This window comes from Manis pentadactyla, chromosome 10, assembly GCF_030020395.1.
Source record: "Manis pentadactyla isolate mManPen7 chromosome 10, mManPen7.hap1, whole genome shotgun sequence".
NCBI classification, from domain to species: Eukaryota; Metazoa; Chordata; class Mammalia; order Pholidota; family Manidae; genus Manis; species Manis pentadactyla.
Window position 1 is genome coordinate 74,556,250 of NC_080028.1, and position 15,229 is coordinate 74,571,478.

At 38.4% G+C, this 15,229-nt stretch overlaps 1 protein-coding gene across 2 annotated transcripts in view; it reads right to left on the reverse strand.

Annotated features, from left to right (window-relative positions):
• The window catches only part of SMG1 (SMG1 nonsense mediated mRNA decay associated PI3K related kinase), a 97,519-nt gene that overhangs the window by 35,655 nt on the left and 46,635 nt on the right, over window positions 1–15,229 (reverse strand). For both annotated transcript variants that reach the window (XM_036917101.2, XM_036917103.2), the window contains 6 exons: window positions 11,878–12,020; window positions 11,535–11,736; window positions 2,707–2,816; window positions 1,887–2,034; window positions 1,358–1,517; window positions 481–601 (listed from right to left, as the gene is read on the reverse strand). In XM_036917101.2, the coding sequence (XP_036772996.2) occupies window positions 481–601; window positions 1,358–1,517; window positions 1,887–2,034; window positions 2,707–2,816; window positions 11,535–11,736; window positions 11,878–12,020 (884 nt within the window). The remainder of the gene's footprint in view (window positions 1–480; window positions 602–1,357; window positions 1,518–1,886; window positions 2,035–2,706; window positions 2,817–11,534; window positions 11,737–11,877; window positions 12,021–15,229) is intronic.

Here is a 15,229-nt window from a genome sequence, read left to right on the forward strand (position 1 = left end):
ACAAAAACATGTCCACCCGAAGGCCTGTACTTGAATTTCATAACAATTCTATACACAACAACCCAAATTTGAAAACACCTCAAATATCCATCAAAGGATCAACAGACAAACTGTGGTATATCCAAAGAATGGGTACTACTCAACAACAGGAAGGACTGCACTACTGATACATGCAACCATAGGTGAACTGGCAATATGTAGAGAAGCCATACACAAGAGAGCAAACTCTGTTTCTATTTATATAAAACTTCAGCAAAGACGAGTCTAATCTATAGTGAAAGCAAATCAGCGGTTGTCTGGGGTAGGGCAGGTAGAAGACATGGTTGGGAAGAGGAGTAAGGAAACCTTGTGGGGGGTGAGGTAAATATTCTAAATCTTGACTGTATTGATGGTTACAAAGGTGAAGATTTGTCAAAACTCACGGAACTGATAAAATGCTTACATTATATCTCAACTTAAAAAAAAAAAACACCGAGTCACCTTTTATTTTCTCCAACAACTGACTCTGGTACATGGTGTATCTTAATGCCTGCATCCATGGCCTCACATCGTGCTGTTTACATGAACGCAAAGCTTCACTGAAAAGTGGAATAAGACAGTCCTGCCCAAGAAAAAACAAAACTGCTTAATGGAAACAAGCTCCTTATTTGTTTGTAGACTGAGTTCAGTTACATCCCCATTAAGTCAGCTACCTCAGATCCCAGGTTTATCTACTAAACCCTCCCATTTCTTCACTGTATCTTCTAATCACAAGAGAAAAAGACATTCTGAGAGAAAAGGTTTTGCCAACAAAAAAAATTTTTTTTAGAATATTAAGTCCAACTTATCAATATACTTACCAATAAAGTAGGCACATTAACAAAAAATAAACACAGCAAATTTACTATAAAAGCATAAGCTAAATTACAGAACATAAAACCGAACGGTTATATAAACAGATTCTTGGAGATTATAATTCCCTTGGGAAGGGCCCACCCACCCTTGGTTAAACTACCCTATATATGAGAAGGAAACAGTGTCTTCATTTTAGTAACCTAAAATTCATAAACCTGCCAGAGGGAAATATATTCACATACATACACCAACCCCTCTTTCTGAAAAACAAAGAAAAAGAAAGAGAAAATAACTAAGCAATCAGCCAGCCTTGAAATTATATACCTTATGTTCTTCCGTTTGCCTTACATATTTCTCAAATGAAAATGTGCCTGAAAATAGCATTTCACATTTCTGGATTTATTAGCTCATGAAACAAAATGCTGCGAATGCTATTTTAAAAACCGAAAAAATAGTATTTGTTCTACACTAATGCCTATTAATGTTTAGAAGAATACCCTGGTAAAAATATACATATACACACCTCTGTTGAAAGTCTGTTGGAGACTGTGTTCTCCAAAGCAGAAGAGCAATACAGCTGCAAGGTACTCAGAACTGGCAGAGACTGTGAAACTGTTAAAGTAGAAAGTCTCAGGGGTCCAACAGCTATGCGGGAGGTTTGCTTCAAGTACTTTACTACATTTCTGAAACAAAATATTTACTGTTAATTAATGAATAGGATTTTCCAACCTGTAACCACTGAAGGGATAAAGCAGTGGTGAGATGCTGCTGAACCGGCACCCAAAGCAGGGTAGGATGAGGAGCTGCCTGCTCTTTAGTAAAATGATATGAGCAAGTCAGTACATGCTTTGGGGGATTTTTACATTTTATTCAGTTTCAACCTCTGTGTGTGTTGGCCACTGGCATTCACATATCACATGGCCTACAACTAAAATGAAGCTTTCAGAACTAACATTTTAGTGGTATGGAAACTGCCTCACCCCCACCAAAGTACATACATTTTACAAATGGCACATATGTACATTTACCTGCTTAGCAAGGATTAAACTTACTCAGTTACAGACTGCCACTTCTGGTCTTGCTCTAGATGGTTTAGAGCAGTTGCCAAACAAACAGAACTTCTCAACAACTGAACTTCGATGGATTTCTGAAGTTCCCTTGGATCTGGACTTAACATGTTAGGAAGCAGTTTTTTCATATCTATAGAAAAAGAAAATTTCATTACATTAATTTGCTTTTAATGTGTAAGAGCAATAAAATATTTTGACAGTGTAATAAAGCAGCACAAATGAATACCTCCTTTCATATTTAAGTTCAGGTAGCTTGAGCACTATAATTAAGCATTTCTGAAAGCTATAAAAAAATTATACTTCGCATAAAACTGTATCTCAAACTCCCCAAACTCAAGATTACAAAAGCTCAAAAATCAGTTTGTTTTTTATTTAAAGGGACAAATGGGGACAAATATTAAGTTTTAGGCAAATCAATGCTAACACACAAAATACTCAACATGAACTTCAGTGAAGCATTTTACAAAACATTCCAGGTGTGATAAAGAACTTAATGAACCACATCAAGCTGTCAAGCAGGAAAAATATTTAACTTAAAAACTACTTACACTTTTTCTAACAAAATGACTAAATAAATCTCCAAGTATTACTATAGCATTTTTTAAGTTTGCTTAATTTTAAACTGTTTTTCATTTGCCAAATCAAATGTAAATAAAACTGCCCTAACATTGTTGCTTCACATGGGACTCTGCCCCAAAATAAATGTACAAAAACTTCCAGATTTTCCAGTAAAAATACTAAGCCAAACATTGAGCAACTTGTCTATAAAAATACTTAATTTTACAAGTATTATCTCAAATACCTATTTTGTCTTTTGATCCTCCAGCAAGCACGTTGACATTTTCTCCTGGTAACAATTCTAACTGTTCAGTACATTCAACAAATTCTCCAGATTCAAAACTGCTTAGTGATCTGTAATTAAAACATCAGTCAGGACTGGATTAAAGATAGGGGCGTGAGAGGAGAGACAGAGGCTTCCTCCTAAAACCGTATACAATTAGAAAATAATAGTTGGTGCAACTAATCCTGAAAAAGCAACAGGAAGAGGATGGCGCAAGACTTCATACACCTGGAGAAAAGAGTAGACCTCACAGAACAGGGTAACATACCAAAGCTGTGGCCCAGTGGGACCCAAGCCCTTCTCCCACCCCAGTTCACCAGCAAGGAAGAGAAACGGAACAGGGAGGGAGTGGAAGGCCTGGGACTGCTGGATACCTAGCTCTGGAGATCTGCTCTGGGAGCACAAACCTACATTTCATGGTGCTTTCATGATACTCACATGATTACTGGGTTGGAAAGCTAATACAGGCAGAATTCCTGAAAAGAATAAGATTCCAGCTGCTTGTGGAAAGCAGGGATCCATATCCAGCTGCTCTGGGACAAAAGCTTAAACCTGTGTGCTCAGCCCACTGGTTCAGGCAGTGGAGACAGGCATAGCAGCCAGGAAGCAGGAAACAGCCCTTCCCTCCCCCCAGGCACCAATACCGATCCCCTGTGACCCCTGACCTTGCTTCAGGGGCTGAGCAGCTCCAGAGTAGAGCTTCTGGATACTAGAGGGCACCATATACAAATATGAAAAACCAAAGGAACCTGGTCCAGAGTAAAATTAATATAACTCCAGAGAAAGACTTAAATGACATGGACCTCATGACTCTTCCTGAAAGGGAACTGAAAATAAAAATCATTAACATACTAATGGAAGTACGGAAAGATATCCAAGAACTCAGGAATGAATTCAGGTCGGAGATCCGATCATTGAAGAGCATGATGGAGGGTATTAAAAGCAGGTTGGATATGGTGGAGGAGACGATAAATGAAATAGAAACTAGAGAAGAGGAATACAAAGAAGCTGAGGCACAGAGAGAAAAAAGGATCTCTAAGAATGAAAGAATATTGAGAGAACTGTGTGACCAATCCAAACGGAACAATATTCGCATTATAGGGATACCAGAAGAAGAAGAGAGAAAGGGATAGAAAGTGTCTTTGAGGAGGTAGTTGCTGAAAACTTTCCCAATCTGGGGAAGGAGATAGTCTCTCAGGCCATGGAGATTCACGGATCTCCCAACACAAGGGACCCAAGGAAGACAACACCAAGACATATAGTAATAAAATTGGCAAAGATCAAGGATAAGGACAGACTATTAAAAGCAGCCAGAGACAGAAATAAGATCACATACAAGGGAAAGCCCATCAGGCTAACATCAGACTTCTCAGCAGAAACCTTACAGGACAGAAGGGAGTGACATGATGTATTTAATGCAATGAAGCAGAAGGGCCTGGAACCAAGATTATTTTATCCCACAAGATTATCATTTAAATTTGAAGGAGGGATTAAACAATTTCCAGATAAGCAAAAACAGAGAGAATTAACCTCCCTCAACCATCTATCTCTACAGTCTATTTTCGAGGGACTGCTATAGATGGAAGTGTTCCTAAGGTTTAATATCTGTCACCAGAGGTAATAAAACCACAGTAAAGAAAGCAGAACAGCTAATTACTAAGCAAATGCAAAATTAAATTAACGATTCCCAAAGTCAATCAGGGACAGACAAAGAGTACAGAATATGATACCTAATATATAAAGAATGGAGGAGGAAGAAAAAGGAGGAGAAAAAAGAACCCTTAGATTGTGTTTGTAATAGCATATTAAGTGAGTTAAGTTAGACTCTTAGGAAGGAAGTTAACCTTGAAACTTTGGTAACCACGAATCTAAAGTCTGCAATGACAATAAATACATACCTATCGATAATCACCCTAAATGTAAATGGACTGAATGCACCAATCAAGAGACACAGAGTCACTGAATGGATAAAAAAACAAGACCCATCTATATGCTTCCTACAAGAGACTCACTTTAAACCCAAAGACATACACAGACTAAAAGTGAAGGGGGAAAAGGACATTTCATGCAACTAATAGAGAGAAAAAAGCAGGAGTTGCAGTACTTGTATCAGACAAAATAGACTTCAAAACACAGAAAGTAACAAGAGACAAAAAAGGACATTACATAATGATAAAGGGGTCAATCCAATAAGAAGATATAACCATTATAAATATCTATGCTCCCAACACAGGAGCACCCACATATGTGAAACAAATACTAACAGAATTAAAAGGGGAAATAGAATGCAATGCATTCATTCTAGGAGACTTCAACATTCCACTCGCTCTGAAGGACAGATCAACAAGACAGAAGATAAGTAAGGAGACAGAGGCACTGAACAACACAATAGCACAGATGGACCTAAGAGACATATCTACACAACTCTACACCCAAAAGCAACAGAATACACATTCTTCTCAGTGACATGGAACATTTTCAAAAGATCATATACTAGGCCAGAAAAAGAGCCTCAGTAAATTCAAAAAAGACTGAAATTTTACCAACCAGTTTCTCAGACCACAAAGGTATGAAACTAGAAATAAATTATGCAAAGAAAATGAAAAATTCCACAAACACATGGAGGCTTCAGTACATGCTCCTAAATAACCAATGGATCAATGACCAAATAAAAACAGAGATCAAGCAATATAGAGACAAATGACAATAATAATTCAACACCACAAAATCTGTGGGATGCAGCCAAGGCTGCGCTAAGAGGAAAGCATATTGCAAAACAGGCCTACCTCAAGAAAGAAGAATAATCCCATATAAACAGTCTAAACTCACAATTAATGAAACTAGAAAAAGAACAAATGAGGCCCAAAGTTGGTAGAAGGAGGGACTTAATAAAGATTAGAGTAGAAATAAATAAAATTGAGAGGTATAAAACAATAGAAAGAATCAATGAAAGCAAGAGCTGGTTCTTCAACAAATTAACACAATAGATAAACCCTTAGCCAGACTTACCAAGAAAAAAAGATAGTCTACACACATAAACAGAATCAGAAATGAGAAAGGAAAAATCACTATGGACACCACAAAAATACAAAGAATTATTAAAGAATACTATGAAAAATTATATGCTAACAAACTGGATAAACTAGAAGAAATGGACAACCTTCTAGAAAAATACAACCTTCCAAGGCTGACCAAGGAAGAACAGAAAATCTGAACAGACCAATTACCAGCAAAGAAATTGAATTGGTAATCAAAAACCTACCTAAAAACAAAACTCCTGGACCAGATGACTTCACCACTGAATTTTATCAAACATTTCGTGAAGACCTAATACCCAATCTCCTTAAAGTTTTCCAAAAAATAGAAGAGAAGGGAATACTTCTAAACTCATTCTATGAGGCTAGCATCACTCTAATACCAAAACCAGGCAAAAATACCACCAAAAAAGAAAACTACAGACCAATATCCCTGATGAACATAGATGCAAAAATACTCAACAAAATATTAGCAAACTGAATTCAAAAATACACAAAAATTCATCCATCATGATCAAGTAGGATTTATTCCAGGGATGCAAGGATGGTACAACATTTGAAAATCCATCAACATCATCCACCACATCAACAAAATGAAGGGCAAAAACCACATCATCATCTCCATAGATGCTGAAAAGGCATTCAACAAAATTCAACATCCATTCATGATAAAAACTCTCAATAAATGGGTACAGAGGGCAAGTACCTCAACATAATAAAGGCCATATATGACAAACCCACAGCGAACATTATACTTAACAGTAAGTAGCTGAAAGCTTTTCCTTTAAGTTCAGGAACAAGACAAGGATGCCCACTCTCCCCATTTCTATTCAACATAGTACTGGAGGTCCTAGCCACGGCAATCAGACAACACAAAGAAATAAAAGGCATCCAGATTGGCAAGGAAGAAGTTAAACTGTCCCTGTTTGCCGATGACATGATATTGTACATAAAAGACCCTAAAGAATCCACTCCAAAGCTACTAGATCTAGTATCTGAATTCAGCAATCTTGCAGGATACAAAATTAATATGCAGAAATCTGTGGCATTCCTATACACTAACAATGAACTAGCAGAGAGAGAAATCAGGAAAACAATTCCATTCACAATTGAATCAAAAAGAATAAAATACCTAGGAATAAACCTAACCAAGGAAGTGAAAGACCTATACCCTGAAAACTACAAGACACTCTTAAGAGAAATTAGATACCAATAAATAGAAACACATTCCATGATCATGGATAGGAAGAATTAATATTGTCAAAATGGCCATCCTGCCTAAAGCAATCTATAGATTCAATGCAATTCCTATCAAAATACCAACAGCATTCTTCAACGAACTAGAGAAAATCATCCTAAAATTCATATGGAACCACAAAAGGCCTCGAATAGCCAAAGCAATCCTGGGAAGGAAGAATAAAGCAGGGGGAATTATGCTCCCCAATTTCAAGCTCTACTACAAAGCCACAGTAATCAAGACAATTTGGTACTGGCACAAGAACAGACCCATAGACCAATGGAACAGACTAGAGAGCCCTGATATAAACCCAACCATATATGGTCAATTAATGTATGATAAAGGAGCCATGGACATACAATGGGGAAATAGCAGCCTCTTCAACAGCTATAAGCAAGAGAATGAAACTGGACTATTGTTTAATCCCATACACAAAAGTAAACACGAAATAGATTCAAGACTTGGATGTAAGTCATGAAACCATAAAAGTCTTAGAAGACAACATAAGCAAACATCTCCTGAATATAAGCATGAGCAACTTCTTTCTGAACACAGCTCCTTGAGCAAGGGAAACAAAAGCAAAAATGAACTCATGGGACTACATCAAACTAAAAAGTTTCCGTACGGCAAAGGACACCATCAACAGAACAAAAAGGCATTCTACAGTATGGGAGAATGTATTTGTAAATGACATACCTGACAAGGGGTTATAACATCCAAAATATATAAAGAACTTAGACACCTCAACACCCAAAAAGCAAATAACCAGATTAACAAGTGGGCAGAGGATATGAAGAGACAGTTCTCCAAAGAAGAAATTCAGATGGCCAACAGACACATGAGGAGATGCTCCACATCACTAATGATTAGGGAAATGCAAATTAAAACCACAATGAGATATCACCTCACACCAGTAAGGATGGCCAGCATCGATAAGACTAAGAACAACAAATGCTGGCGAGGATGAGGAGAAAGGGGAACCCTCCTACACTGCTAGTTGGAATGTAAGCTAGTTTAACAATTGTGGAAAGCAAAATGGAGCTTCCTCAAAAAACTAAAAAATAGAAATACTATCTGACCCCAGAATCCCACTCCTTGGAATATATCCAAAGATTACAACTTCTCAGATTCAAAAAGACATATGCACCCCTATGTTTATCGCAGCACTTTTTACAATAGCCAAGATATGGAAGCAACCTAAGTGTCTATCTGTAGATGAATGGATAAAGAAGATGTAGTACATATATACAATAGAATACTATTCAGCCATAAGAAAGAAACAAATTCTACCATTTGCAATCACATGGATGGAGCTGGAGGACATTATGCTCAGTGAAATAAGCCAGGTGGAGAAAGACAAATGCCAAATGATCTCCCTCATTTGTGGAGTATAACAATGAAGCAAAACTGAAGGAACAAAATGGCAGCAGACTATGAACTAGTGGTTAACAAAGGGGAGGGGTGTGGGAGGGCAGGTGGGGTAGGGAGAAGGGGACTGAGGGGTATTATGTTTAGTACACATGGTGTGGGGGATCACAGGGAGAACAATGTATCACAGAGAAGGGACATAGTGGATCTCTGGCAACTTGCTGCACTGATGAACAGTGACTGCATTGGGGTATGGGTGGGAACTTGATAATATGGGTAAATGTAGTAACCACATTGTTTTTTCATATGAAACCTTCATAAGAGCGTATATCAATCATACCTTAATAAAAAATTAAAAAACAAACAAACAAAAAAACATCAGTTAGCTTGTATTACATCCTATCCAGCCTGTGGAACCACTCTGAAAATAGAACAAATTTTAGAAAAAGACAGCACAGTCACAGAGCATTATTTTAATAAAGTTCTTTCCAGGTAGGCCACAGTTTTATTTTTACTTTGAAGATGTGACTACTATCTTAATTAGCACTGAAATCAAGTGACAAACCAGAAAGTCATGGCTGTGGACATTCAGCTTAACATGCTCACCCTTCCATGTTTCCTTCCTCTTTGTACAGCGTGTTATCCTCAGCGTCTGTCAACAGACAGTAGACCTCTGCAGTTGGCAAAGTGGACACCTAGTTCTCCCCAAGCCACCACTGAATTAACTCCCAACCTAGCCTCACTCCTCACCTAGCACATAAGCCCCTGTAGGTCTCCTACCCTACTACCTCAATCTTACATCCTAGCCCTTCCTGCTGTCACTCCTCTCCCTCCCTTTTCCACTGTTTCATGGAACCTATTTCTCTTTCAAAGAATTCTTCTTTTCCATCTCCTTGCCTTATCTGAAAATGCTGACACTTCTGAAGCTCCTTCTTCTCATCCTATGCCATCCATTCCAAGATGAGGCCTTATCCTCCTAGCTCCCCACTGCTACTTTCACACCCTCCACTTGGGTGTTCCTATTCACATTACAGTTGCTTGCCAACAAGAGGCCACTTAAAGAGTTTCTAAATCTCTTTTCTGTTAGTCTCTCATCTTTTCCTGTCCCTCTTTGTCACCTCCCTTACAACTCAGCCTGAATCTAGCACTCGAAATGTGCATCACTGTCTGTAGCTGCTTCTACCCCCACAAAGCCCAAACCTGGAGCGATGCATCCATCAGCTTCTTATGCGAACTGTTAATTACTGGCACTGAGGAACTGTTGGGCTTTGGTGACCCACACACTTACCATTTCTGCCACTACAGTCTGAGTTCTCTCTAGTGGCAAGTTCCCTATGTTGCCTCTAGCCCTACTTTCAGCTAATGACTGACTTCTCAAGAAAACTAAACAAACAAAACCCACAGGCTTTAATTTCCTCTCTTACCCCCAATCCACCATATACTCCCAAAACTGTCTGTATCAAACTTAACTGCTTTCCTTGAGACACAGAAAAAGTGAGGTCCTGTTAATCCTTAAGTTGATGTTCTTTATCCTGTTTTTTTTCAACCTCTGCTTTCTAGTGGCTCCTTCCCCTTAGTTAAAAAAAAACTCTCTCTCTCCAGTATTTAAAATACACACACAATATTCTCCTCCAGCCATAGCTTCCTCTCCCTGACTTCAAGAAAAACTCGCTACCCCATTAACCTAACTAAAACTTTCATTCAGGTCTCTCCACCACTCAGTGTAGTCAACCTGGTTACTTCTCTTAATCTCTCTACAAAACCCTTGCTTTGCAATCTCTGGAGCTTCTGACAAGGCCAACTACAACCCTCTGATTCTCCTACATCTCCCACACTTCCTTCCTCAATGTCCTTGTGTTTTTAATAGTGTCCTCTCCCATCCGTTAACAAAGATGCTCAAAAGGATATGACCATGGCCCTCTTTCCTTTTTACTCACTCTTCTCCAGAGCCTTACCTGTGGCTTTGGTGGCTTACAAAGCCTCTGGAGTATAGAGAATGAAACGCAAAGAGGGCCTGTAAGCATCACCTACATGCTAATTATCCCCAAATCACTCTCCAGCTTAGAGTTTCCCTCCTTAGTTCTAAATTCAATTCTTGATTGCTTACTAAACAATCTCACGATGTTTCACACGCACCTTTCTATTCTGTGTGCTCCTATTCCAGTTAATTGTATCTGTTCTCCCCCTTCTACCTCTGTCCACACAGATACACAGTCTACATGCTCCCACCCCTGCCCTCTACCTCCAATCTCTTCGCAACGCACCAGAGTGAACACAAAATCAGATCATGACCCACCTGTGATATTCAAACCCCACCCAAGATTTTCAGTCTTACTAGCAATCACAGTCCTCGTCACAGGTCCTACCTATTTCTCTGCCCTTATCTTCTATTATCTACTCTGCTCTGACCATAATCACTTCCTGGACATTTCCAGAAGACTCCAAGCCTATCATTCTTGCATCAGGTCTGGTTCTTCAAGTCTGTGCTCAACTGTCATGATGATGGTATTCTCCACCTTTGTCCTTTTGTCAGTGTGTGTCCTCACTAGGTCAGCTCCTCAAAGACTGGAATTCATGTTTTATGTACACTGCATCCCACTGGCTGGAACACATACATGCTCAATGGAGAAATTACCCATTAACCCACTCACTTACTAGAAGATGAGCTCCTCGAGTGCAAGGACAGCTAATGACCTTTACTACATAGCCAAGTGTCTGTCATAAAACCAGTACTCAAATTCTGAACTAAAGGATTATAAAAAATGCAGAGGACTAAGGAGAAGAAAAAGACAAGGGAGTTTAATTTACACATGTTCATATACTCTGTCCTTTAACAATATTTTTTGTTTATTCAAACCTAATTTAGAAATAATGCCATCAAATGTGAGCCTCTTGAGAATCAATACCAAATGACTGTTTCAATACTTATGAGTGTTTTCTCACTGCACATATACCCTCCTCACCTCTAACATTAGTTTCTCACTGTAGTCATTTTTAGAATTGTACTATTATTAAAACTACAACCATCTTGTAATAATAGTATGACCAATTTTAATATTTTTCTGCCATAGAGGAAGATGACTTTAAAGCTACTGAATATTTAACAGGGTTAAGTATTATAATTCATAACTGAAAGAAAAAACCCTTACTTTATGTAGTTGAAATCAGCTTTCAGGTTGAGAGAAGTACTGCTGGTACTCTTTTTCAAGTCGTGGATAGCACTCTGCCATTCCTGTACAGCAGTCCAATCAGCAACTGAAATGTAGCACTCACATGCTTTATTTCCCAAATAATTTATAACCTCAGGGGAAGAGTCAGTTGGTTTGGATAGCACAGTTTTTCTGGATTCACCTGAATGAATGCATTTTGCAAAATAAAGAGAGATCCAGAGCAGTTTTAAATATTTCAAAGAGTAAAGAAATTAAAAAATATACAGTAAGATCATCAGTCCTATTTGACTACAACTTTTTTCTTTCAATACTGAATGCTCACCATTCAAAGAATGTTTGGGGCTGGCACTGTTACGCCCGGCATTGGCCAAGGAGAGAACAGATTTGTCAAAGCTGGAGATGCAGCAATCAATGCCTGTCATGATGCACAGGTGCTCCTGGTACTCCACAGATGCTTTTTCAAACCTTCAATGCAAATTCAAATAGTCTTATTTAAAAATGATCCGCATATTTCATTTCTAAAATATACTGGAAAGAATGAGTCAATAAACTGAACTGAGACAATGAATTAATTATTTTGTGTCAAGTTGGGATGTACAAAATTACAGCTCTTTCACAAATGAAAAAATTCAAAGACAGTTAAATGGCGAGGGGAGGGAAACAGGAAAGGGATGGGAAGGGAGAGAGAAGGGAAGAGAAGGAAAAGAAAAAAGAAAAGGAGAAGGAAACAAACAGAAATGAGAAAGAGAATGAGATAAGAAAGAGAAGAAAAAGAAAAGATAGTATAAAACAATTAAGAGAAAATACTGGTAAGTATCTGATCTCAATGTATGCAAAGGTTAAGTATAAGAATAAACACAAGAAAAGAATACATAAAGTAACAGGTCTAATGGCATAATAATTTGAAACCTCTGGGTATCAAAAAAACAAAAATGAAAAACAATAAGCATTAAAAAAATCACAAATCAAGACATCAAGATAGCATCAACAATCTTAATGCATAAGAAATCTCACATATCAATAAAGGAAAAAAATGAGAGGCTCTGAAGACGTAATCTATGTTTTTAAAAATCACAATGGTCACTAACACATGGGAAAAGTTCTATTAATCATTAATAAAAGAATGTAAATTAAAACATTATTTCCACTGATGACAGTGGTGTAGTTCTTGTTTCTCAGTGACTCTAAGTATTCACAAAGGAGCCACTCTATTATTAGAGATATAAATTAAAACTATTTCTTCTCCAGGGTAACTGAGCAATAGTAAGAATCATAAGGCTTATGGTTTATAGCAATTTCTTCTAATAAATCAAACTGTAGGAATGAAATCAAAGAAAATAATCACAACTATGAGCAAAGAGTTAAGTGCCATGGTATATTAAGATTTATAATAAAGATCAGAAACAGCCTTACTGCCAAACAATAAGGGCTGTTAAATTATGGGGTACTTACAAAAAAATATTAACTGTGTTGTTAAAAATCACATTGTAGAATATTTAACATCTTAAAATATATAAAAAAAAAATTTTAAACACTGTTGAGTTTTTTCCAAAATTGTAACAAGCAGAAACACTCCTATTTCAGTAAAAAGAGGACAGCAAATTATGTATGAAAAAAAACTAGAAAGGAATTTACACCAAGACTTACGTGAAAGATTATCAATTAAGGACCAAGTCCAAAAGTATTTATAAAACCAGTAATTGGCAGACCTTGTTCTAAGAAAGATCTCCTACTAATTCATAAAAAATAAAGGCAACTACATGAAAAGGGATTAAAGATGGCGGCATGTGAGGTGACACAGAAACCTCCTCCCCAAACCACAAATAATATGAAAATACAGCAAATACAACTAATGCTGAAAGAGTGAATGGAAAGAAGACTGCGACAGACTGTCTACATCTGGGGAAAAGAGAAGACCTTATGGAAAAGTGTAAAGTAGCAAAGCTGTGATCCCGCAGGACCCAAACCCTCCAGCCACCCCAGCTCCTGGTGGGAGGAAGAGAAACAGAGCAGGGATGGGGTAGAAGCCTAGGACTACTGAACACCAAGCCCTAGAGATCTGCTCTAGGAGCACGAACCTACATTACATGGTGCTCTGAAGATTCCAGCCACTTGCAGTAACAGGGATCCACATCCAGCTGCTCCAGAACAAAAGAAAGGAGAGCAGTCTGAGAGACTTTCTCACAGCAAGAGGGCTGCTAACGGAGCAGGGATTGCACAGAGGTTGCTGCTCAGGAGAAAGAACAGGTGGACAAAATTGTCACGATGCAGTCTGCCCAGCTAGTTGGGAACTTTCAGGAGCTTCAGGCACTCCATATCTCTGGCTGTTATGCAGTTCCAAGGACCCCACCATGACACGCAGCCTGCTGTGCCTTCCTCCTGGCTGACACCAGATTGCAATGTGGATGTCCCTCTCCTTGCGCCAGGCCAGCCAGAGGGTGGCCCTGGCAATGGTAGATACAAGCACAAAGCATAGTCTTCTAGCTGCGCGCTTGGCCCACTGGCCCTGGAACTGGAGACAGGCACTACAACCAGGAAGCAGGAAACAGCGCTTTTCTACTGAGAGGCACCAGCGCCACTCCCAAGACCCCCACCATCACTCCAGAGGCTGATCAGCTACAGATAGTAGAGCTTCTGGGTAATAGAGGGTGCCAATACAAATATAAAACATCAGTCACTATTGGCAGATGACATGATATTGTACATAAAAAACCCTAAGACTACACTCCAAAACTACTAGAATATCAGAATTCAGCAAAGTTATAGGATACACAATTAATACACAGAAATCTGTGGCTTTCCTACACACTAACAATGAACAAATAGAAAGAGAAATCAGGAAAACAATTCCATTCACAATTGCATCAAAAAGAATAAAATACCTAGGAATAAACCAAACCAAGGAAGTGAAAGACCTATACCCTGAAAACTACAAGACACTCTTAAGAGAAATTAAAGAGGTCACTAACAAATGGAAACTCATCCCATGCTCTTGGCTAGGAAGAATTAATATCGTCAAAATGGCCATCCTGCCCAAAGCAATATACAGATTTCATGCAATTCCTATCAAATTACCAACAACATTCTTCAACGAACTGGAACAAATAGTTCAAAAATTCATATGGAAACACCAAAGACCCCAAATAGCCAAAGCAATCCTGAGAAGGAAGAATAAAGTGGGGGGGATCTCACTCCCCAACTTCAAGCTCTACTACAAAGCCACAGTAATCAAAACACTTTGGTACAGGCACAAGAACAGACCCACAGACCAGTGGAACAGAACAGAGACTCCAAACATTAACACAAACATATGGTCAATTAATATATGATAAAGGAGCCATGGACATACAGTAGGGGAAATGACAGCCTCTTCAACAACTGGTGTTGGCAAAACTGGACAGCTACATATAAGAGAACGAAACTGGATCACTGTCTAACCCCATACACAAAAGTAAATTCGAAATGGATCAAAGACATGAATGTAAGTCATGAAACCATAAAACTCTTAGAAAAAAACATAGGCAAAAATCTCTTGGACATAAACATGAGCAATCTCTTCATGAACATGTCTCCCCGGGCAAGGGAAACAAAAGCAAAAATGAACAAGTGGGACTATATCAAGTTGTAAAGCTTCTGTAGAGCAAAGGACACCATCAACAGAACAAAAAGGTATC